This window comes from Rhinatrema bivittatum, chromosome 3 (genome assembly GCF_901001135.1).
Source record: "Rhinatrema bivittatum chromosome 3, aRhiBiv1.1, whole genome shotgun sequence".
In the NCBI taxonomy this organism is placed as follows: domain Eukaryota; kingdom Metazoa; phylum Chordata; class Amphibia; order Gymnophiona; family Rhinatrematidae; genus Rhinatrema; species Rhinatrema bivittatum.
In genome coordinates, this window is record NC_042617.1 from 479045 (window position 1) to 503373 (window position 24329).

Genomic DNA, 24329 nt, shown 5'->3' on the forward strand with positions numbered 1-24329 from the left:
TGCTCTAGTTCAGTGTGGTCCACAACCAGCCACGGGCGGCTGTGTAGGGCGTGCTTCGATGCAGGTCCCTCCTGAATCTTCGACATGTTTCCAGTTCCAAGTCTTCACTTTCTTGCCTGGAGTCTGCTTCACTTCCAGCGTAATCCACAACCAGCCATGAGTGGCTGTGTAGGGCACGCTGCAGTGCAGTGCTCACCCTGTACTAGTGCCTGAATCCTGAATCCTCATCGGAGTCTTCCAAGTTCCTCGAATCCACGTCTGATTCTTCCAAGTTCCACAAAACCTCATCCGAGTCTCCCAAGAATCCTGAAACCTCGTCTGAGTCTTCCAAGTTCCTGAGTTCCATGTTTTGTCTTGTTCCTGCTCTCAGCCTCTGTCTGGCCTCACGCACTCGTCGTTCCCAAGCAGCGGGTCCGGAAGGGCTACTCTTGAGACCAGTATTGCGTTGCTGGGTCTCACCAGTGCGTGCAGGTCCAGTGGCATCCTTCTATCCTGTATCACATAGGTGGGGGTGTATCCTAACCCCAGCCAGGAATCCCATGACACTTGTGGGCTGCCAGATGAGGTATTATTTTACCTCTTAAAATTAGTAAATTCTTCATTGTTAGAGGGAATTGTTCTTGGGGGCACGGAAGAAAGCAGTGGTTTCTCCCATTTTGAAAAGTAGTAAACTGATGTTCCATGTCCTGACCCTGGTCCAGCTTTGTTCCTGCTCCAGCCCAAGCCTGAACACTCTCATCTCCCACGGTGTGTGTCTTGGGGCTCCTTCCTGAGCCGCGCCGTGGCCCAAGATCTCGCAATCCCTCTTGAGCAACCACTCCTCTGTGCTCGAAATATAGACATTTTCCCAGAATTCCAAAAAAGAAGCTGATCAGCAAAGGAGCTGCCACCCCCATCCCTGGTTTCTGTCTCCAGGAGCAACTTTTAAAGGAGCAGAGTTACCTGACCAAGAAAATCTGACATCTTTTATTTGGTTTTATTGCAAAACTTACAGCCCTAAAGCAAAATCTAAAAATCAGTTGCTCCACTCCATCCTACACAGGCAGCTCATTATATACTTTTCATTTTTCATTACACATAGCCAATCAATACATTATTCATTGATTACTCATTTCCTTGCATCATGTTCTCATGACATCATCACCTCATGGAGCAACTCATGGATAGGGTTTATTCCTTCATCCAAAAATATACTGATTAGTAATTAGTATGATGTAAGCTATACTACGCCCATTTCCTTCATCTTAAATCTTATCCACCATTTTAGATCCAAGGACAAGATGTCCTTTAGTCCTCCATCTTAGATGGAGCATCATGTAACGTTTTTCACTCTTTCAACTGGAAATGATGTTTATCTCCTACAAAAAGGGGAACAACTGATTTTTCATTTATAATCTAACACTCCAGGTGCAGCTATAAAATAACTCTTGATTTCAGACAGTTATGACTTATTCCTTCATTTCGTAATCAGATCATAAGACTTCAAACACATGCAAAAACAAAATGCTTAGCTCTGCTTTTCTGTTCCACAGCATTACACTCTACAGAATTGGCTACAAAGGGAGACCACAGGACACCCAGATGGTCTTTTCTATTCTAATGCCACAGAGCCTTTGGGTTCTGGGTGCCAGTAAGGCTTGGCTTTGATGACAGAACATCATGGCTGGTCACGGCTGGAAGCTGGGCTGGTCTTCTGCCTAGCCAGCCCCCTCCCTTGTAGGATGAGCCCTTGGGTTCTGAAGACCGGTAGGGCTTAGCTGGATGAGGCTGGATACAGCTGAACAAGGAAGGCAGGCGCAAGCTGGAACTGAGGTCTGGCACAGGCTAGATGTTGTGGGCAGAGAGACTGGAAGCAGAGGTCTAGGTATGGAACAGACAGGGAGCTGAGGATTGGATACTATAACAGACTGGACAGGATACAGACACATGCTTATACCGGATATTGAACAGGGACTGGATATGGACACAGGCTTGGGCAGGATACTGAGTAGAGACTGGGACTGGATGCAGACTGGGGCAAGACAAGGCAATAGCAAGGTAGAAAATGGATACTAGGAACTGGACTAGGCAGAGCAGGACAAGACCAGTCAAGGACAGGACAGATAAGACACCACAACACTGAACAAGGAACACTGAGCCCCGCTAAGTATAAGGCCCAGAGGCCACTAGGCGAGAAAAAGCCTGAATAAACCACAGAACAAGGTCTAAGGTAAGAACAGGCCCAGAGACCACAAGGCAAGGTGAGCCCTAGATAGGCCGAAAGCAGGGCCGGTGCAAGGGCATTAGGCACCCTAGGCAAAATTTCATCCATGTGACCCCCCCCCCCACCTCCCCAGCCTCAGTGCACTCATTCCCCTCTCTTCTCCCTCTCCAAGCACATCTCGGGAACCCTCACACTTATTCTCGCCTTCTTTCCTCCTCCAAGCACATCTTCGGTCCCCCACATTCATCCCTCCCATCCTGTAAGGCAGCCAGAGTACCTCGTCATGCTGTGTCTGACTTGGTCACCTGACCCTGTTTCTTGCTACCATTAGGCTATGCCATGTCTGCCCACACGCTCTGATATTCTGCCGCAGACTCCTCTTGGATGGCACGACCTCAGCTTTTTCGTCTCTAGTCCACCCGTAGCTATGCTGTCACCACTAACATGAAAGGCAGTAGGGTGATGATGGGTGGTTTGCAGATATCCTGCCAGCTGCAGTGGCTGTCTCTTTTCAGTCGTCGGGATGATGAAGATGCCACCCCTGGCATTATTTATTTATTTTATTTATTCGGTTTTTTATATACCGTCATTCGGTTTAGCCATCACAACGGTTTACAGAATCAAAACAACAATCAGATAAATTATACATAGTTGCAAAAGAAGAAAACAATAACAATAGTGAAATAATAGGTAGAGGGGGATGGTGGGGTGAAAGAGGGGGAGAAGGGAAAGATGTAAAAAAGGAAAGTAACAAAAATAGTATTAATTCATCTTAAAGGAGGGCTTCATATTAAATTTCTGAAATTGTAATACTTAAGGTTGATCCAGTTGCAGTTACTGTTTTTTCTTGTTTGGGTTTGAATGGTTGAATTGATTGTAGAAGGATTGTTGTTAAAGATGATCATTGATGTAGACTGTATGGAAGAGGAAAGTTTTTAGGTCCTTCTTGAACTTTTTGATGTTAGATTGAGTTCTTAAATAAGGCGGTAGAGAGTTCAATTTTTTTTGGGAAGCAATGGAGAATGCTCTGTTTCTAGTAGTTGATAGTCGAGCATCTTTAATGGGAGGAATTTTTAGACAAGAAGTGCTGTTAGATCAAAGATTTGTTCTGGTAATTTGTGGAGTGATTTTTAAACCAGTGTGTTTATGATGATCGGCATGTATTAATTTGTGAGTGATGATCAGGATCTTATAATCTACTCGAGATTTAATAGGAAGCCAATGGAGCGACATTAGTATTGGGGTGATGTGAACATATTTTTTTGTTCCTGTTAAAATTCTAGCTGTTGAATTCTGAAGAATCTGCAGAGGTTTAATGCTTGTTGATGGGAGGCCAATCAGAAGAGAATTACAATAGTCTATTGTTGAGAAAATTATAAGTTGCAAGACGGTTCTGAAGTCCGTTGAATTTAAAAAAAGGTTTTAAACGTCTGAGAACTAGGAGCTTATGATATCCTTCTTTGATTTTAGTTGTTATGTGTATATTGTAGTATAGGTTCCTATCCATGATAACTCCAAGATTTCTGGCATGATTGACATTCTAGGCAGCCACCTAGTCCTTTTAGTGTTTCCACCTGCCCTGGCTGCACGATAAGGAGCAAGATACAAGAAGGCCCAGAGGCAACAAGGCATGGAGCAGCCAGGTCAGAGAGCCAAGGGTGACTCCATAAAGAGGCATCTAGGTTCTGGCAAGGCAGAGTTAAATGGGGCTTGAGCTTGGGTGTGGTGTGAGCAGCGAGGAGGAGCTTGTCAAGGCTAGATGTGAGGTTTGTTGAGGACGCCTGGTAAGAGGGTAAGTTGCACAACAGGCTGAACCAGGGCATGGAGAGCCTGTGGACAGGTGAAACTGTGACAATAAGGATCCAATACAAAATTAGAATCCTTCACCTAACTCAAAACCAACTTAAGTTCAATAGGAACGTCTGATCAAAATTCCCAACACAAATCCTCTCTACCTTCTCCGTGGGGGCATCTAGTTCCTTTACTTCACCTAAAACTAACTCCCTAGAATTATCCATCAGATCCCTACCTCTATCCAAACCATCTTTGAGAATCCTACCTTTTCCTGAAAAAAAGTTAGCAAAGCCTCACAATCAGGTGGAGTCATTCACACCCAGTCCTAACAGGGAGCTAAGCCTAGAGCTTCATTTAAGATGGTAATCAGCTTTTTCAATAATTTCAGAGTAATATTTCTTCTTAACTGATAAAATCAATTACCATACCATCCTCTCCTCATTACCTTCAGATGTTATCCAACAATGCTGCAGACATCGTAAACCCACTTATGGACTAATTCAGATGAAAATCGAGGGGGAATTTATTGTTTATTCATTCTGACTTTCCCAGCTCCAACACCTAAGGGCTCTAATTTTTGATCCATCAACAAATACCAATTCTCAACCAATTCCTCAACCCCATTACTGAATTCCCTAAAACCTCACTAAATTTCTGCTGGTCAACCCTAAGGTGGGAGGCCCCCAAATTAAACAACCCCACTACCACCAGACCCATTGAAATACAACCTAAATTCAATCCCAAAATGATCGCACCAGCCAAACCCTTCTACACCCAAAAACTCCTAATGCCCCTCCCTGGTGGGCCAATTGAAAGGCATACACCAGATTTAATATGTGGGCCCCCACTCCTCCCCATTTCCACCACCTACGTTAAATCACTAACTTCCAAAGTGGTGTTGCGGTCTCTGCCGCTTCCACTTCTCTAGCCCTGAACAGTGCCTACCTCCGCTGCTGGAAACGCCGCGCCCCGCGGTGCCGGGACTCCGACAACTCTGCCAGTTCCACGTGGCGGCCGCCATTGCCTGTCCGTCTCCCCGCTGCCTCGCGCGCGCGTGAGGACACCCACCTTGTGCGCACAGCTCCCGGAAGTCTGGCTCCGCCTGTGCTAATGACGCCACGCCCTTAGCCCGATATAACCGGCATCCGGACTCCTTCTCCTTGCCTTGCAACGAGGTTCACTACTGCCTTGTAGTTCTGAGTTGCGCTTCGTCTGTTCCTCGTTCCTGTCTTGACCTTTGGATTGCCTTTGACTTTGCTTCAGCCTGCCGCCTGCCTCAGACCTTGGTCCGTTCCCGACTTCGCTTCAGCCTGCCGCCTGCCTCCGACCTTGGTCTGTTCCCGACTTCGCTTCAGCCTGCCGCCTGCCTCCGACCTTGGTCCTTTCCCGACTTCGCTTCAGCCTGCCGCCTGCCTCCGACCTTGGTCCGTTCCCGACTTCGCTTCAGCCTGCCGCCTGCCTCCGACCTTGGTCCGTTCCCGACTTCGCTTCAGCCTGCCGCCTGCCTCCGACCTTGGTCCTTTCCCGACTTCGCTTCAGCCTGCCGCCTGCCTCCGACCTTGGTCCGTTCCCGACTTCGCTTCAGCCTGCCGCCTGCCTCCGACCTTGGTCCGTTCCCGACTTCGCTTCAGCCTGCCGCCTGCCTCCGACCTTGGTCCTTTCCCGACTTCACTACAGCCTGCCGCCTGCCTCCGACCTTGGTCCGTTCCTGACTTCGCTTCAGCCTGCCGCCTGCCTCCGACCTTGGTCCGTTCCTGACTTCGCTTCAGCCTGCCACCTGCCTCAGACCTTGGTCCGTTCCTGACTTCACTACAGCCTGCCGCCTGCCTCCGACCTCGGTCCGCTCCTGACTTCGCTTCAGCCTGTTTCTGTCCACAGCCTGCTTCAGTCCACAGCCTGCTTCTGCCTTCTGCCAGCTACAGACTCCGTTCCAGGCTACAGCCTGTTCCAGTCCACAGTCTGCTACCGATTCCGTCTAAGTCTTCTGCCTGCTCCAAGCCCAGTATTCTACAGATCCTGCCTCACTGTCCGGCTTGCTACAGGTATCGCTGCCGCCCGCTGCCCTGTCATCAGCTGGCCCTCGACCTGTACTACCGGTACACGGACTATCTTTCACTCAGGACTTTCCATACTACACTCCCAGCCCAGGCTTTATCTCCTATTGGACTCTGAGCATATACCCCAAGTCCCAAGGTTCCAGGACCCTAAGGGCTCCGCCTGGGGGGTTCCTGGTTCCCGGGTGAACACCACCAGCCTGTGGCTCTGCCTCCCGGCCTACCCTGTCATCCTAGGTGGGCCGGCCCAAAGGTCCACTACCCTGCCTGCAGTACCCAACCGCAACAAGTGGTAAGAAAATGTTTTCCCTTAGAGCAGGAATGTAAGTCCAGCTGCCAATTAAAGTGCCCCACAACCCATAAACCTAGATATTTCATTCCTTGTGCTAATACCATTCCTGTAATCAGATCTACACACTCTACTGAACTACCCGGAGGCCAGAACCATAACGAAACAACAATAAGGACCTCACGCTCAAGTTTTATTAAAAAATGTTCACAACCTCTGATAGAATCCATAAAAAGAAAGAACAAACAAAAATTACATCAGCCAGCAGCTCATGAGCTAATCTCACAATTCTAAGAAAAGGCGTGTTTAACAAGATATGAACTAATCCCACGTGCAACTAAGTGTAATTTATTTCCTTCCGAGTCTCGGAATTTAACACCTGGGATAAGCACAGAGGATCCTTAGCTGTGAGGGAGTGAGGGGTAAAGCCCGGGATAAGCACAGAGGATCCTTAGCTGTGAGGGAGTGAGAGGTAAAGCCCGGGATAAGCACAGAGGATCCTTAGCTGTGAGGGAGTGAGGGGTAAAGCCTGGGATAAGCACAGAGGATCCTTAGCTGTGAGGGAGTGAGAGGTAAAGCCTGGGATACGCACAGAGGATCCTTAGCTGTGAGGGAGTGAGGGGTAAAGCCTGGGATAAGCACAGAGGATCCTTAGCTGTGAGGGAGTGAGGGGTAAAGCCTGGGATAAGCACAGAGGATCCTTAGCTGTGAGGGAGTGAGGGGTAAAGCCTGGGATAAGCACAGAGGATCCTTAGCTGTGAGGGAGTGAGAGGTAAAGCCTGGGATAAGCACAGAGGATCCTTAGCTGTGAGGGAGGGAGAGGTAAAGCCTGGGATAAGCACAGAGGATCCTTAGCTGTGGGGGAGTGAGGGGTAAAGTCTGGGATAAGCACAGAGGATCCTTAGCTGTCAGGGAGTGAGAGGTAAAGCCTGGGATAAGCACAGGGGATCCTTAGCTGTGAGGGAGTGAGGGGTAAAGCCTGGGATAAGCACAGAGGATCCTTAGCTGTGGGGGAGTGAGGGGTAAAGCCTGGGATAAGCACAGAGGATCCTTAGCTGTGAGGGAGTGAGGGGTAAAGCCTGGGATAAGCACAGAGGATCCTTAGCTGTGAGGGAGTGAGAGGTAAAGCCTGGGATAAGCACAGAGGATCCTTAGCTGTGGGGGAGTGAGAGGTAAAGCCTGGGATAAGCACAGAGGATCCTTAGCTGTGGGGGAGTGAGGGGTAAAGCCTGGGATAAGCACAGAGGATCCTTAGCTGTGAGGGAGTGAGAGGTAAAGCCTGGGATAAGCACAGAGGATCCGTAGCTGTGAGGGAGTGAGGGGTAAATCCTGGGATAAGCACAGAGGATCCTTAGCTGTGGGGGAATGAGAGGTAAAGCCTGGGATAAGCACAGAGGATCCTTAGCTGTGGGGGAGTGAGGGGTAAAGCCTGGGATAAGCACAGAGGATCCTTAGCTGTGAGGGAGTGAGAGGTAAAGCCTGGGATAAGCACAGAGGATCCTTAGCTGTGGGGGAGTGAGGGGTAAAGCCTGGGATAAGCACAGAGGATCCTTAGCTGTGAGGGAGTGAGGGGTAAAGCCTGGGATAAGCACAGAGGATCCTTAGCTGTGAGGGAGTGAGAGGTAAAGCCTGGGATAAGCACAGAGGATCCTTAGCTGTGGGGGAGTGAGGGGTAAAGCCTGGGATAAGCACAGAGGATCCTTAGCTGTGAGGGAGTGAGAGGTAAAGCCTGGGATAAGCACAGAGAATCCTTAGCTGTGGGGGAGTGAGAGGTAAAGCCTGGGATAAGCACAGAGGATCCTTAGCTGTGAAGGGAGTGAGAGGTAAAGCCTGGGATAAGCACAGAGGAACCTTAGCTGTGAGGGAGTGAGAGGTAAAGCCTGGGATAAGCACAGAGGATCCTTAGATGTGAGGGAGTGAGAGGTAAAGCCTGGGATAAGCACAGAGGATCCTTAGCTGTGAGGGAGTGAGAGGTAAAGCCTGGGATAAGCACAGAGGATCCTTAGATGTGAGGGAGTGAGAGGTAAAGACTGGGATAAGCACAGAGGATCCTTAGCTGTGGGGGAGTGAGGGGTAAAGCCTGGGATAAGCACAGAGGATCCTTAGCTGTGGGGGAGTGAGGGGTAAAGCCTGGGATAAGCACAGAGGATCCTTAGCTGTGAGGGAGTGAGGGGTAAAGCCTGGGATAAGCACAGAGGATCCTTAGCTGTGAGGGAGTGAGGGGTAAATCCTGGGATACGCACAGAGGATCCTTAGCTGTGAGGGGAGTGAGGGGTAAAGCCTGGGATAAGCACAGAGGATCCTTAGCTGTGAGGGAGTGAGGGGTAAAGCCTGGGATAAGCACAGAGGATCCTTAGCTGTGGGGGAGTGAGAGGTAAAGCCTGGGATAAGCACAGAGGATCCTTAGCTGTGAGGGAGTGAGGGGTAAAGCCTGGGATAAGCACAGAGGATCCTTAGCTGTGGGGGAGTGAGGGGTAAAGCCTGGGATAAGCACAGAGGATCCTTAGCTGTGAGGGAGTGAGGGGTAAAGCCCGGGATAAGCACAGAGGATCCTTAGCTGTGAGGGAGTGAGAGGTAAAGCCTGGGATAAGCACAGAGGATCCTTAGCTGTGGGGGAGTGAGAGGTAAAGCCTGGGATAAGCACAGAGGATCCTTAGCTGTGAGGGAGTGAGAGGCCAAAGCCTGGGATAAGCACAGAGGATCCTTAGCTGTGAGGGTAAGCTGGGAAAGCACAGAGGATCCTTAGCTGTGAGGGAGTGAGGGGTAAAGCCTGGGATAAGCACAGAGGATCCTTAGCTGTGAGGGAGTGAGGGGTAAAGCCTGGGATAAGCACAGAGGATCCTTAGCTGTGAGGGAGTGAGGGGTAAAGCCTGGGATAAGCACAGAGGATCCTTAGCTGTGGGGGAGTGAGAGGTAAAGCCTGGGATAAGCACAGAGGATCCTTAGCTGTGGGGGAGTGAGGGGTAAAGCCTGGGATAAGCACAGAGGATCCTTAGCTGTGGGGGAGTGAGGGGTAAAGCCTGGGATAAGCACAGAGGATCCTTAGCTGTGAGGGAGTGAGGGGTAAAGCCTGGGATAAGCACAGAGGATCCTTAGCTGTGAGGGAGTGAGGGGTAAAGCCTGGGATAAGCACAGAGGATCCTTAGCTGTGAGGGAGTGAGAGGTAAAGCCTGGGATAAGCACAGAGGATCCTTAGCTGTGGGGGAGTGAGGGGTAAAGCCTGGGATAAGCACAGAGGATCCTTAGCTGTGGGGGAGTGAGGGGTAAAGCCTGGGATAAGCACAGAGGATCCTTAGCTGTGAGGGAGTGAGGGGTAAAGCCTGGGATAAGCACAGAGGATCCTTAGCTGTGAGGGAGTGAGAGGTAAAGCCTGGGATAAGCACAGAGGATCCTTAGCTGTGGGAGAGTGAGAGGTAAAGCCTGGGATAAGCACAGAGGATCCTTAGCTGTGGGGGAGTGAGGGGTAAAGCCTGGGATAAGCACAGAGGATCCTTAGCTGTGAGGGAGTGAGGGGTAAAGCCTGGGATAAGCACAGAGGATCCTTAGCTGTGGGAGGAGTGAGGGGTAAAGCCTGGGATAAGCACAGAGGATCCTTAGCTGTGGGGGAGTGAGGGGTAAAGCCTGGGATAAGCACAGAGGATCCTTAGCTGTGAGGGAGTGAGGGGTAAAGCCTGGGATAAGCACAGAGGATCCTTAGCTGTGAGGGAGTGAGAGGTAAAGCCTGGGATAAGCACAGAGGATCCTTAGCTGTGAGGGAGTGAGGGGTAAAGCCTGGGATAAGCACAGAGGATCCTTAGCTGTGAGGGAGTGAGGGGTAAAGCCTGGGATAAGCACAGAGGATCCTTAGCTGTGAGGGAGTGAGGGGTAAAGCCTGGGATAAGCACAGAGGATCCTTAGCTGTGGGGGAGTGAGGGGTAAAGACTGGGATAAGCACAGAGGATCCTTAGCTGTGAGAGTGTGAGGGGTAAGGCCTGGGATAAGCACAGAGGATCCTTAGCTGTAGGGGAGTGAGAGGTAAAGCCTGGGATAAGCACAGAGGATCCTTAGCTGTGAGGGAGTGAGAGGTAAAGCCTGGGATAAGTACAGAGGATCCTTAGCTGTGGGGGAGTGAGGGGTAAAGCCTGGGATAAGCACAGAGGATCCTTAGCTGTGGGGGAGTGAGGGGTAAAGCCTGGGATAAGCACAGAGGATCCTTAGCTGTGAGGGAGTGAGAGGTAAAGCCTGGGATAAGCACAGAGGATCCTTAGCTGTGGGGGAGTGAGGGGTAAAGCCTGGGATAAGCACAGAGGATCCTTAGCTGTGGGGGAGTGAGGGGTAAAGCCTGGGATAAGCACAGAGGATCCTTAGCTGTGAGGGAGTGAGGGGTAAAGCCTGGGATAAGCACAGAGGATCCTTAGCTGTGAGGGAGTGAGAGGTAAAGCCTGGGATAAGCACAGAGGATCCTTAGCTGTGAGGGAGTGAGAGGTAAAGCCTGGGATAAGCACAGAGGATCCTTAGCTGTGAGGGAGTGAGAGGTAAAGCCTGGGATAAGCACAGAGGATCCTTAGCTGTGAGGGAGTGAGGGGTAAAGCCTGGGATAAGCACAGAGGATCCTTAGCTGTGAGGGAGTGAGGGGTAAAGCCTGGGATAAGCACAGAGGATCCTTAGCTGTGAGGGAGTGAGGGGTAAAGCCTGGGATAAGCACAGAGGATCCTTAGCTGTGGGGGAGTGAGAGGTAAAGCCTGGGATAAGCACAGAGGATCCTTAGCTGTGGGGGAGTGAGGGGTAAAGCCTGGGATAAGCACAGAGGATCCTTAGCTGTGAGGGAGTGAGGGATAAAGCCTGGGATAAGCATAGAGGATCCTTAGCTGTGAGGGAGTGAGGGGTAAAGCCTGGGATAAGCACAGAGGATCCTTAGCTGTGAGGGAGTGAGGGGTAAAGCCTGGGATAAGCACAGAGGATCCTTAGCTGTGGGGGAGTGAGGGGTAAAGCCTGGGATAAGCACAGAGGATCCTTAGCTGTGAGGGAGTGAGGGGTAAAGCCTGGGATAAGCACAGAGGATCCTTAGCTGTGAGGGAGTGAGAGGTAAAGCCTGGGATAAGCACAGAGGATCCTTAGCTGTGGGGGAGTGAGGGGTAAAGCCTGGGATAAGCACAGAGGATCCTTAGCTGTGAGGGAGTGAGAGGTAAAGCCTGGGATAAGCACAGAGGATCCTTAGCTGTGAGGGAGTGAGGGGTAAAGCCTGGGATAAGCACAGAGGATCCTTAGCTGTGAGGGAGTGAGGGGTAAAGCCTGGGATAAGCACAGAGGATCCTTAGCTGTGAGGGAGTGAGGGGTAAAGCCTGGGATAAGCACAGAGGATCCTTAGCTGTGAGGGAGTGAGAGGTAAAGCCTGGGATAAGCACAGAGGATCCTTAGCTGTGAGGGAGTGAGGGGTAAAGCCTGGGATAAGCACAGAGGATCCTTAGCTGTGGGGAGTGAGAGGTAAAGCCTGGGATAAGCACAGAGGATCCTTAGCTGTGGGGGAGTGAGGGGTAAAGCCTGGGATAAGCACAGAGGATCCTTAGCTGTGAGGGAGTGAGAGGTAAAGCCTGGGATAAGCACAGAGGATCCTTAGCTGTGGGGGAGTGAGGGGTAAAGCCTGGGATAAGCACAGAGGATCCTTAGCTGTGGGGGAGTGAGGGGTAAAGCCTGGGATAAGCACAGAGGATCCTTAGCTGTGAGGGAGTGAGGGGTAAAGCCTGGGATAAGCACAGAGGATCCTTAGCTGTGGGGGAGTGAGAGGGTAAAGCCTGGGATAAGCACAGAGGATCCTTAACTGTGAGGGAGTGAGAGGTAAAGCCTGGGATAAGCACAGAGGATCCTTAGCTGTGAGGGAGTGAGGGGTAAAGCCTGGGATAAGCACAGAGGATCCTTAGCTGTGAGGGAGTGAGGGGTAAAGCCTGGGATAAGCACAGAGGATCCTTAGCTGTGAGGGAGTGAGGGGTAAAGCCTGGGATAAGCACAGAGGATCCTTAGCTGTGAGGGAGTGAGGGGTAAAGCCTGGGATAAGCACAGAGGATCCTTAGCTGTGGAGGGAGTGAGGGGTAAAGCCTGGGATAAGCACAGAGGATCCTTAGCTGTGAGGGAGTGAGGGGTAAAGCCTGGGATAAACACAGAGGATCCTTAGCTGTGAGGGAGTGAGAGGTAAAGCCTGGGATAAGCACAGAGGATCCTTAGCTGTGAGGGAGTGAGAGGTAAAGCCCGGGATAAGCACAGAGGATCCTTAGCTGTGAGGGAGTGAGGGGTAAAGCCTGGGATAAGCACAGAGGATCCTTAGCTGTGAGGGAGTGAGGGGTAAAGCCTGGGATAAGCACAGAGGATCCTTAGCTGTGAGGGAGTGAGGGGTAAAGCCTGGGATAAGCACAGAGGATCCTTAGCTGTGAGGGAGTGAGAGGTAAAGCCTGGGATAAGCACAGAGGATCCTTAGCTGTGGGGGAGTGAGAGGTAAAGCCTGGGATAAGCACAGAGGATCCTTAGCTGTGGGGGAGTGAGAGGTAAAGCCTGGGATAAGAACAGAGGATCCTTAGCTGTGAGGGAGTGAGAGGTAAAGCCTGGGATAAGCACAGAGGATCCTTAGCTGTGGGGGAGTGAGAGGTAAAGTCTGGGATAAGCACAGAGGATCCTTAGCTGTGGGGGAGTGAGAGGTAAAGCCTGGGATAAGCACAGAGGATCCTTAGCTGTGAGGGAGTGAGAGGTAAAGCCTGGGATAAGCACAGAGGATCCTTAGCTTTGAGGGAGTGAGGGGTAAAGTTTGGGATAAGCACAGAGGATCCTTAGCTGTGAGGGAGTGAGGGGTAAAGTTTGGGATAAGCACAGAGGATCTTTATTTGCAAATTACTGAGGGAAACCTAGAGAGGTTGGGTTGGGGCTTTGTACCAGAAAGTGAATAGGGCAGGTTGTAGCTGGTTTTCTGGTCCTAGTCTGCAGTTATGGGCTCTGTCTCTGCCAGTATTGCTTACGCTGGGGGTGGGTATGGAAGCAGCCTCAGGAGTTACCTAGGAAAACAAGCAGTGTCAGAGGGACAGAAACACACACATGCCAAGAGGGCGTCCCTCTCCCCTGCCCTGCTGATTGGTCAGAGTGCCAGACACATCCCAGCAGCTGCACTGCACATTGGTTCAGCCTCAGCCCTTTAAATCTGGGGCGTGAGTTCTGCCTCGGGCACAGAGCTCTGTGCACTTCTCCTCCTCTGCCCTCCCTCTGCCCTCCCTGTCAGGGGTCTCTCGTGCAGAATGGTTGACAGCATCTATCGGACGAGGTCCCTGGGGGTGGCCGCTGAGGGGCTCCCTGACCAGTACGCTGATGGGAAAGCTGCGAAGGTCTGGCAGCTGTACATTGGGGATACGCGGAGCCGGACAGACGAGTACAGGACTTGGCTTCTGAGACTGCTTCATCAGCACAGCTGCCGGAGGGTGCTGGACGTGGCTTGTGGCACTGGGTAAGGAACTGCGCAGGGGTTACCTTTCATTTCTCTTCTCTGCTGTGGCCCTAGATATTTGAATCTGCGCCGCTTCAGGGGACCCAAGAATTTGTCAGAAAACAGGGAGCCTCTTCAAGAAGTTGCCACTTCTTCCCTGGTAGTGAGAAGAGCTTTATTCCCTGTGAAATCTCACACAGGGCAGTTCATGTATGCAAGTCTGACCCTCAGCAAACATCCAGAAATTTAACTCTCTGAGAAAGAGGGAGGGGAGCACTGCTGAAAGGTGAGAGGTGACAGGTGACAGGGAAGGAAAGCTTCTGCAGCCTGCCAGAGGGAATGTCCCTGCAGGGTGAGAGGAGGGAGGGAGGGGGAGCCCCCTGCAGGGTGAGAGGAGGGAGGGAATGTTCCTGCAGGGTGAGAGGTTAGAGGGAGGGGGAGCCCCCTGCAGGGTGAGAGATTAGAGGGAGGGGAGCCCCCTGCAGGGTGAGAGGGTAGAGGGAGGGGGAGCCCCCTGCAGGGTGAGAGGAGGGAGGGAATGTTCCTGCAGGGTGAGAGGGTAGAGGGAGGGGGAGCCCCCTGCAGGGTGAGAGGAGGGAGGGAATGTTCCTGCAGGGTGAGAGGTTAGAGGGAGGGGGAGCCCCTGCAGGGTGAGAGGAGGGAGAGAATGTTCCTGCAGGGTGAGAGGTTAGAGGGAGGGGGAGCCCCCTGCAGGGTGAGAGGAGGGAGAGAATGTTCCTGCAGGGTGAGAGGTTAGACGGAGGGGGAGCCCCCTGCAGGGTGAGAGGAGGGAGAGAATGTTCCTGCAGGGTGAGAGGTTAGACGGAGGGGGAGCCCCCTGCAGGGTGAGAGGTTAGCTGGAGGGAATGTTCCTGCAGGGTGAGAGGAGGGAGGGAATGTTCCTGCAGGGTGAGAGGTTAGAGGGAGGGGGAGCCCCCTGCAGGGTGAGAGGAGGGAGAGAATGTCCCTGCAGGGTGAGAGGTTAGAGGGAGGGGGAGCCCCCTGCAGGGTGAGAGGAGGGAGAGAATGTTCCTGCAGGGTGAGAGGTTAGACGGAGGGGGAGCCCCCTGCAGGGTGAGAGGTTAGCTGGAGGGAATGTTCCTGCAGGGTGAGAGGAGGGAGGGAATGTTCCTGCAGGGTGACAGGTTAGAGGGAGGGGGAGCCCCTTGCAGGGTGAGAGGTTAGCTGGAGGGAATGTTCCTGCAGGGTGAGAGGAGGGAGGGAATGTTCCTGCAGGGTGAGAGGTTAGAGGGAGGGGGAGGGGGAGCCCCCTGCAGGGTGAGAGGTTAGAGGGAGGGGAGCCCTCTGCAGGGTGAGAGGAGGGAGGGAATGTTCCTGCAGGGTGAGAGGTTAGAGGGAGGGGGAGCCCCCTGCAGGGTGAGAGGTTAGAGGGAGGGGGAGCCCCCTGCAGGATGAGAGGTTAGAGGGAGGGGGAGCCCCCTGCAGGGTGAGAGGTTAGAGGGAGGGGAGCCCCCTGCAGGATGAGAGGTTAGAGGGAGGGGAGCCCTCTGCAAGGTGAGAGATTAGAGGGAGAGAATGTTCCTGCAGGGTGAGAGGTTAGAAGGCGGGTAGAGCCCCCTGCAAGGTGAGAGGTTGGAGGGAGGGATTGTTCCTGCAGGGTGAGAGGTTGGAGGGAGGGAATGTTCCTGCAGGGTGAGAGGTTAGAAGGAGGGAGAGCCCCCTGCAGGGTGAGAGGTTGGAGGGAGGGATTGTTCCTGCAGGGTGAGAGGTTAGAGGGAGGGAATGTTCCTGCAGGGTGAGAGGTTAGAGGGAGGGAATGTCCCTGCAGGGTGAGAGGTTAGAATGAGAGAGTGTTCCTGCAGGGTGAGAGGTTAGAGGGAGGGAATGTTCCTGCAGGGTGAGAGTTTGGAGGGAGGGAATGTTCCTGCAGGGTGAGAGGTTAGAGGGAGAGAATCTCCCTGCACGGTGAGAGGTTAGAGGGAAAGAACCTCCCTGCACGGTGAGAGGTTAGAGGGAAAGAACCTCCCTGCACGGTGAGAGGTTAGAGGGAGAGCCCCCTGCAGGGTGAGAGGTTGGAGGGAGGGATTGTTCCTGCAGGGTGAGAGGTTAGAGGGAGGGAATGTTCGTGCAGGGTAAGAGGTTGGAGGGAGGGAATGTTCCTGCAGGGTGAGAGGTTAGCTGGAGGGAATGTTCCTGCAGGGTGAGAGGAGGGAGGGAATATCCCTGCAGGGTAGAGGTTAGAATGAGAGAATGTCCCTGCAGGGTGAGAGGTTAGAATGAGAGAATGTTCCTGCAGGGTGAGAGGTTAGAGGGAGGGAATGTTCCTGCAGGGTGAGAGGTTAGAGGGAGAGAATCTCCCTGCAAGGTGAGAGGCTAGAAGGAGGGAAGGTTCCTGCAGGGTGAGAGGTTGGAGGAAGGGAACATTCCTGCAAGGTGAGAAGTTGGAGGGAGGGAACGTTCCTGCAGGGTGAGAGGTTGGAGGGAGGGAATGTTCCTGCAGGGTGAGAGGTTAAAGGGAATGTTCCTGCAGGGTGAGAGCTTAGAGGGAGGGGGAGCCCCCTGCAGGGTGAGAGGTTAGAGGGAGGGGAGCCCCCTGCAGGGTGAGAGGTTAGAGGGAGGGGAGCCCTCTGCAGGGTGAGAGATTAGAGGGAGAGAATGTTCCTGCAGGTTGAGAGGTTAGAAGGAGGGAGAGCCCCCTGCAGGGTGAGAGGTTAGAGGGAGGGAATGTTCCTGCAGGGTGAGAATTTGGAGGGAGGGAATGTTCCTAAATGGTGAGAGGTTGGAGGGAGGGAATGTTCCTGCAGGGTGAGAGGTTGGAGGGAGGGAATGTTCCTAAATGGTGAGAGGTTGGAGGGAGGGAATGTTCCTAAATGGTGAGAGGTTGGAGAGAGGGAATGTTCCTGCAGGGTGAGAGGTTGGAGGGAAGGAATGTTCCTGAATGGTGAGAGGTTCCTTATGGAGAGTGAGACTCCTGTTGGTGAGAGAAGCGAGAGATGGGGTGGAGGCGTGCAATGGCAGGAGACGCTCTTCTCACTTGCTCTGTTGGTTCCCCCCGCTTCCGCCTCCTCCTCCTCCAAGGCCCTGTTGATTTCTCCTTTGTGTCTATGAAGGATATGCAGGGTCCTGTTGCGATCCCCCCTGCTGCTGCGCTGCAGGAGGTCTCTTACCTTCCTCCAGAGGCCGCCTTGAAGCCAGGGCCTCGCCTGCGCATCATCCAGGACTTGCTCCAGGGCCTGAGAGGCCTAGCTGCTCCTGAGGCATGCCTGTGGCTTGCAGCCTCAGTGTTTGGACTTCCTGTTGGGCGACGCCCTTCCCTAGGGGCTGGCCCGCAGCTCTCTACCCTAGTTATAGGACCAGCGGTGGGCGGTCCTGGCAGGCTCCTCCCAGGGAGTTGCCTTCTACCTCCAGTATTTAAGGACTTTCTGTTCACTGTGTCTTTGCCTTCGGATTGGGTTACACAGTTGCCTGTGGCCTCTCCTGATCCTCCGTGACTCCGACTCCTGCTTGTCTTCAGCCTGCCTTGACTCCGGTCCGTGACTCCGACTCCTGCTTGTCTTCAGCCTGCCTTGACTCCGGTCCGTGACTCCGACTCCTGCTTGTCTTCGGCCTTCGGATTGTGCATTACAGTTGTCTGTAACCTAGCTGATCCAGGTCCTCCATGTTTCCTGATGTCTGCCTAGACGTGTTTCCTGATGTCTGCCTTGACTTGTGCCTAGTTGTCTGCTCCTGTTCCTGCCAGCCGAAGGGGGCTTCGGATGTGAGAATCCCAGCATTGGAGTTCCTGTTCGCCTGGGTCTTCCCCGCGCCCTCCTTCTCAGCGTGGTCCGCGACCAGCCTTCCTAGGCTGTGTAGGGCGCGTCTGGGACAGGGTGGTCCGCGACTCAGTCCCACGGGTGGGCTGAGTAGGGCGCCCTGATGGACAGTGCAATGTTCCCGTCCAGCCTTGTCTTCAGTGTCTGCTTCAGCCTTTGTCCGGATGTCTACCTGTCTCTGCCTTGACCTGGTTCCTGAGCCTTCTGTCCTGTTGGGCCCTGGAGTGGCCAACAGGAGGGATTCGTCCCACGGGCTCTTGAGCTTCTGCCAGCCGAGGGGGCTTCGGATGTGAGTATCCCAGCATCGGAGTTCCTGCTCGCCTGGGCCTTTCCTGTGTCTCGCTTCAGCCCTTGACCTGATGTCTCCGTCTTGCTTCAGCCTGCTTCTGCCCCGTCTGATGTCTTCTGTTTAAGGACTCTGTCTGCCTTCGCCTCGGTCCGGCCTGCTGCCCATTGCCGTTCCCTGCGGCAGGTCCGAAAGGGCCGGGAACAGTCGGAGGACCGTTCATTAGTCAACTTCCCCGTGTTGGCTACCATGGGCATGCAGGTCCGGCTGAGGGTCGGACTCCCTGCTTCTGTTCCTGCCTGCCTGGCTCACCATGCCTGCTCAGCTCACCTCCCACGGTGTGGCTTGGGGCTCCTCCTGGGGTCCTGCCGTGGCCAAAGGGCTCACCACCTGCCCGAGACGACCGCGCGCGCTCGTAACAGGTCCTTGTAGATTTCATTTCTATCAGGTACTATAGTGACCCCGAGATCCCCACCCCTCCCCCGGAAGGACTGCTTGCCCAGCATCATTTACTCATTTCCATAGTGCTAGCGCCTGTCCTTCAGAGGGAATTGCTTGGGGTCATTTTCAGATCTCTTCATAGTTGGATAATGTATGCACAGAAAGATGTTTGTAGACGCCAAATCACTCAGCTCCTGGAGAGAGATTGTACACCAATCCTGGTTAAGAACATAAGAAAATGCCATTCTGGGTCAGACCAAGGGTCTATCAAGCCCAGCATCCTGTTTCCAACAGTGGCCAATCCAGGCCATAAGAACCTGGCAAGTACCCAAAAACTAAGTCTATCCCATGTTACCATTGCTAATGGCAGTGGCTATTCTCTAAGTGAACTTAATAGCAGGTAATGGACTTCTCCTCCAAGAACTTATCCAATCCTTTTTTAAACACAGCTATACTAACTGCACAAACCACATCCTCTGGCAACAAATTCCAGAGTTTAATTGTGCGTTGAGTAAAAAAGAACTTTCTCCGATTAGTTTTAAATGTGCCCCATGCTAATTTCAAGGAGTGCCCCCTAGTCTTTCTATTATCCGAAAGAGTAAATAACCGATTCACATCTACCCGTTCTAGACCTCTCATGATTTTAAACACCTCTATCATATCCCCCCTCAGTCATCTTTTCTCCAAGCTGAAAAGTCCTAACCTCTTTAGTCTTTCCTCATAGGGGAGCTGTTCCATCCCCTTTATCATTTTGGTCGCCCTTCTGTGTACCTTCTCCATCGCAACTATATATTTTTTGAGATGCGATGACCAGAATTGTACACAGTATTCAAGGTGCGGTCTCACCATGGAGCGATACAGAGGCATTATGACATTTTCCGTTTTATTCACCATTCCCTTTCTAATAATTCCCAACATTCTGTTTGCTTTTTTGACTGCCGCAGTACACTGAACCGACGATTTCAATGTGTTATCCACTATGACACCTAGATCTTTCTTGGGTTGTAGCACCTAATATGGAACCTAACATTGTGTAATTATAGCATGGGTTATTTTTCCCTATATGCATCACCTTGCACTTATCCACATTAAATTTCATCTGCCATTTGGATGCCCAATTTTCCAGTCTCACAAGATCTTCCTGCAATTTATCACAATCTGCTTGTGATTTAACTACTCTGAACAATTGTCATCTGCAAATTTGATTATCTCACTTGTCGTATTTCTTTCCAGATCATTTATAAATATATTGAAAAGTAAGGGTCCCAATACAGATCCCTGAGGCACTCCACTGCCCACTCCCTTCCACTGAGAAAATTGTCCATTTAATCCTACTCTCTGTTTCCTGTCTTTTAGCCAGTTTGCAATCCACGAAAGGACATCGCCACCTATCCCATGACTTTTTACTTTTCCTAGAAGCCTCTCATGAGGAACTTTGTCAAACGCCTTCTGAAAATCCAAGTGTACTATATCTACCGGTTCACCTTTATCCACATGTTTATTAACTCCTTAAAAAAAGTGAAGCAGATTTGTGAGGCAAGACTTGCCTTGGGTAAAGCCATGCTGACTTTGTTCCATTAAACCATGTCTTTCTATATGTTCTGTGATTTTGATGTTTAGAACACTTTCCACTATTTTTCCTGGCACTGAAGTCAGGCTAATCGGTCTGTAGTTTCCCGGATCATCCCTGGAGCCCTTTTTAAATATTGGGGTTACATTTGCTATCCTCCAGTCTTCAGGTACAATGGATGATTTTAATGATAGGTTACAAATTTTTACTAATAGGTCTGAAATTTCATTTTTTAGTTTCTTCAGAACTCTGGGGTGTATACCATCCGGTCCGGGTGATTTACTACTCTTCAGTTTGTCAGTCAGGTCTACCACATCTTATAGGTTCACCGTGATTTGGTTCAGTCCATCTGAATCATTATCCATGAAAACCTTCTCCGGAATGGATATCTCCCCAACATACTCTTTAGTAAACACCGAAGCAAAAAAATCATTTAATCTTTCTGCGATGGCCTTATCTTCTCTAAGTGCCCCTTTAACCCCTCGATCATCTAACGGTCCAACTGACTCCTTCACATGCTTTCTGCTTCGGATATATTTTAAAAAGTTTTTACTGTGAGTTTTTGCCTCTCCGGCCAACTTCTTTTCAAATTCTCTCTTAGCCTGTCTTATCAATGTCTTATTTATTTATTTATTTAAAAGTATTTATATACCGTTTTTCAAAACAAGGTTTTTTTGTCAAAACGGTTTACATTGTAAAATGAAAAATAAAATAAATAGAGTTAAAAATTAAAGATAAAATTAAATAAAATTAAATACAATAATTGGTATATACCTCATGGTAACAAAAATCTAAATTAAATAATAAAAAGTAAAAGTGGAGCTGGGCCGTAAAAGATGTTTTATGGAAGGGAAAAAGGTAGGAGAAAATGAATGGGGAGGAGGGAAGGCGTAAGGTGGAAACAGGGTGATGTTAAAGATGTGGAAGAAATTATTAGGTTGCTAAATGTTGGTTATTTGACGTAGTGTGTTGTGGATGAATATTAAATGCTAATTGAAATAAATATGTTTTTAGTGTCTTCTTAAATTGTTGGGTATTGGATATTGAACGAAGTAAATTGGGTATCGAGTTCCAAATGGTGGGTCCTGCTACAGAAAATGCTCTTCTTCTAGTAATATCAAGTCTGGCCTGTCGTGGGGAGGGGATGTCTAATAAGTTTTGAGTTAATGATCTTAAATGACGGGTGGGTTTATATATACGGAGTAATGAGCAAAGCCATGTGGAAGATGAGTTATGTAGTAAGCTATGAATAACAGTAAGAACTTTGTATTTTATTCTATATTTTATTGGTAACCAATGTAAGGATTGAAGGATGGGTGTAATATGTTTTCAAATGGGAGTACCTGACAGAATACGAGCAGCACTGTTTTGAACAATTTGCAGAGGATGAATTATAGAATCGGAAAGTCCTAAATAGAGAGCGTTGCAGTAGTCTAGACCAGAGAAGATTACATTTAACTTGCCAACGCTTATGCATTATCCTATTTTCTTCTGTTGGATCCTTCTTCCAATTTTTGAATGAAGGACAAGCTTGCAGCCCACAAACTACCCTCCTCTCTCTCGGATCTCATTAACCTCATGGGTCACATAGACCATCGCCTCCAGGAGCGCCACCGGGAAGCTCGGGTACCTCGATGCCTCTCTGCGGAACGGTCTCGCTCTCCACCTGAGCTGAGCCCTGCAGCCAGTGGAGCCTCACCTTCTACTAAGCTCGAGGAACCCATGCATCGCGATCCCCCACGAATACAACATATCATATTAGTTTCATTCTTTTGGCTCGCAGTGATTTCTTAGCAGCCCTTTGAAATAGGAGATAGCAAAAATCAGCCCTTTCCTGTGAGTCATAAGCGATCTCACAGCCCTGTCATAGAGTGGGTCAGACAGGTTGGCAAGGAGACTAGAATGCAACCCAGCAGAGCTAAGCATTTTTCTTTTTTTTGTTTTAATCATTTTTTATTATCAGAGTAAACATGATGCAATAACACTGTAATATCTGTATAATAGAGTAAACACAAATACAATATACAGGATACAAAATACGAAATTCAAGAATTCGCTATAGATAATATAACACACAGAAACAAAAAGCATCTGTCTGCCCCAACACAGGTTTTATGGACATTAAATCCTTTAATTGGTTTGATTACCCCCTCCCAGCCTCCCAACCCCTGCTGACAGCTAGAACAAATCTGGGAATACCATACGATTAACATTAATATTGGTAATAATAGAGAATCAGATAGTGGTAACGCAAAGCACTGCAAGGACAAGGGACTTGAAACGTGAAGTACCAAATAATAGGGCAGACTATCTACTTCTGCTCTGCTAGCCAAGTCTGATATGGGGACCAGATCCTGAGAAAGACTTAGAGATGATCATGGTGAGTTGCTGTCAGACGAGCCATCTGAAATAGAAAATGAAGTTTATGTTGCATCATGGCAAGACTAGGTGCCTTGCTGTCTTTCCAATGTTGAGCCAAAACTAACCTTGCTGCAATAAAAGTTTGTTGGAGGAAGCGCTGTGTCTTTATTTAAATCTTCCAAAGATAAATTCAACAATACATGCCATGGCTCTGCCTTAAGGTCCATTTTGAGAATAGAAGAAGTCCAGGACATAACTGATGACCAATAGGCTTGCATAAGAACATAAGAAAATGCCATACTGGGTCAGACCAAGGGTCCATCAAGCCCAGCATCCTGTTTCCAACAGTGGCCAATCCAGGCCATAAGAACATGGCAAGTACCCAAAAACTAAGTCTATTCCATGTAACCATTGCTAATGGCAGTGGCTATTCTCTAAGTGAACTTAATAGCAGGTAATGGACTTCTCCTCCAAGAACTTATCCAATCCTTTTTTAAACACAGCTATACTAACTGCACTAACCACATCCTCTGGCAACAAATTCCAGAGTTTAATTGTGCGCTGAGTAAAAAAGAACTTTCTCCGATTAGTTTTAAATGTGCCCCATGCTAACTTCATGGAGTGCCCCCTAGTCTTTCTATTATCCGAAAGAGTAAATAACCGATTCACATCTACCCGTTCTAGACCTCTCATGATTTTAAACACCTCTATCATATCCCCCCTCAGTCGTCTCTTCTCCAAGCTGAAAAGTCCTAACCTCTTTAGTCTTTCCTCATAGGGGAGTTGTTCCATTCCCCTTATCATTTTGGTAGCCCTTCTCTGTACCTTCTCCATCACAATTATATCTTTTTTGAGATGCAGTTTCGGACACTGCCACCACATATGGTAGTACGTGCCTACCTCGCCGCATGCTCGCCAGCATTGATCAGATGACCTTGATACAAATTTATGGACCTGAATTGGTGTAGAGTAACTTGTAGCAGTTAATCTACTTGTAGCAGTTTTCCTGTATGTTTACCGAGATGGAGCACTTATACGCCGCAGTATATATCATGTCCTATTCCTTATCAGATAATTGTTGGGCGAAATTGGTAACCCATACTTTTTGCTGTTGAAAAGTATTTAAGTCTTTACCACTTAATAAAACATATATCTTTGATATGACACCTCGTACACGGTGAGCATTGATACAGAGATTTTCAAACAGTGTAGTAGTTAGTCATAGTTTGCCCCATCTAGACCCCTGCTTAATAGCATGATACATACTGGCGTTTAATAGAAAATCCACCTATGCCAAGTGAAAACGAGTACCCACATCCTCCCTGGACATAATAAGGTCTTGTTTTTTAATATCCTTGCTGCGTATGATACCCACTCGCATCCATCAGGAAGCTGGTCCTTCCTCCTGAGGGGATGGGAGTATTGCATAACCAAAAATATGGGTTAATGGTGTATGCTGTTCAGGACCTATTAAGGCTGTTTTCCAACGAGATCACACTTATAGAGTAGTTTCTAGAGCATATGGTATATATTCAGCCCCTTGCCAGGTGGACTTAGGTTGCCAAGGGAGAGCAGATAATGGTTGAGATCCAGAAAAGGATTGTTCAAATAGGGCCCATTGTGGTAAAGCTGTGGTTCTGTGTAGGATGACTAGGGCTCAAAGTTGTGCTGCGCCGAAATACCTTTCTAAATTGGGTACACTAAGGCCCCCCCCCCCCCCCCTTACTTTCGGAAGATATAGGGTTGTTCTACTAACCCTAGGTGGGCGTTTTCTCCAAATAAACCCAAAAATGAGTTTCTGCCATTTTTTTCAGGAGCGATGAAGGGAGAAATATCGGTATTGTAGTGAAAAAGTACAGTAATCTAGGCAAGACATTCATTTTAATAATGGCTATACGACCCAGCCATGAGAAGGTACCCCTTGACCATCCACCTAAATCCTTCTGAATGGATTGAATTAAGGGGGTGTAATTAAGTGCATGGAACTGACTAGCACGACTTCCGATACGAACACCCAAATATTTCAAGGCCTTTGCCGCCCACTTAAACTGGAAGTGCTTCGCAATTTCAGTAGCCTCGGATTGGGGGCGATTGATATTAAGGATCTCTGATTTTCATAA

The 24329-nt window shown here is 49.8% G+C and overlaps 1 protein-coding gene across 1 annotated transcript in view; it reads left to right on the plus strand.

The window, feature by feature from the left end:
- The first annotated feature begins 13512 nt into the window (after positions 1 to 13512).
- The window catches only part of GNMT (glycine N-methyltransferase), an 85359-nt gene continuing 74542 nt past the window's right edge, over positions 13513 to 24329 (plus strand). The window contains exon 1 of the mRNA XM_029596735.1: positions 13513 to 13799. Coding sequence (XP_029452595.1) covers positions 13594 to 13799 — 206 coding nt within the window. The 5' untranslated portion in view covers positions 13513 to 13593. The remainder of the gene's footprint in view (positions 13800 to 24329) is intronic.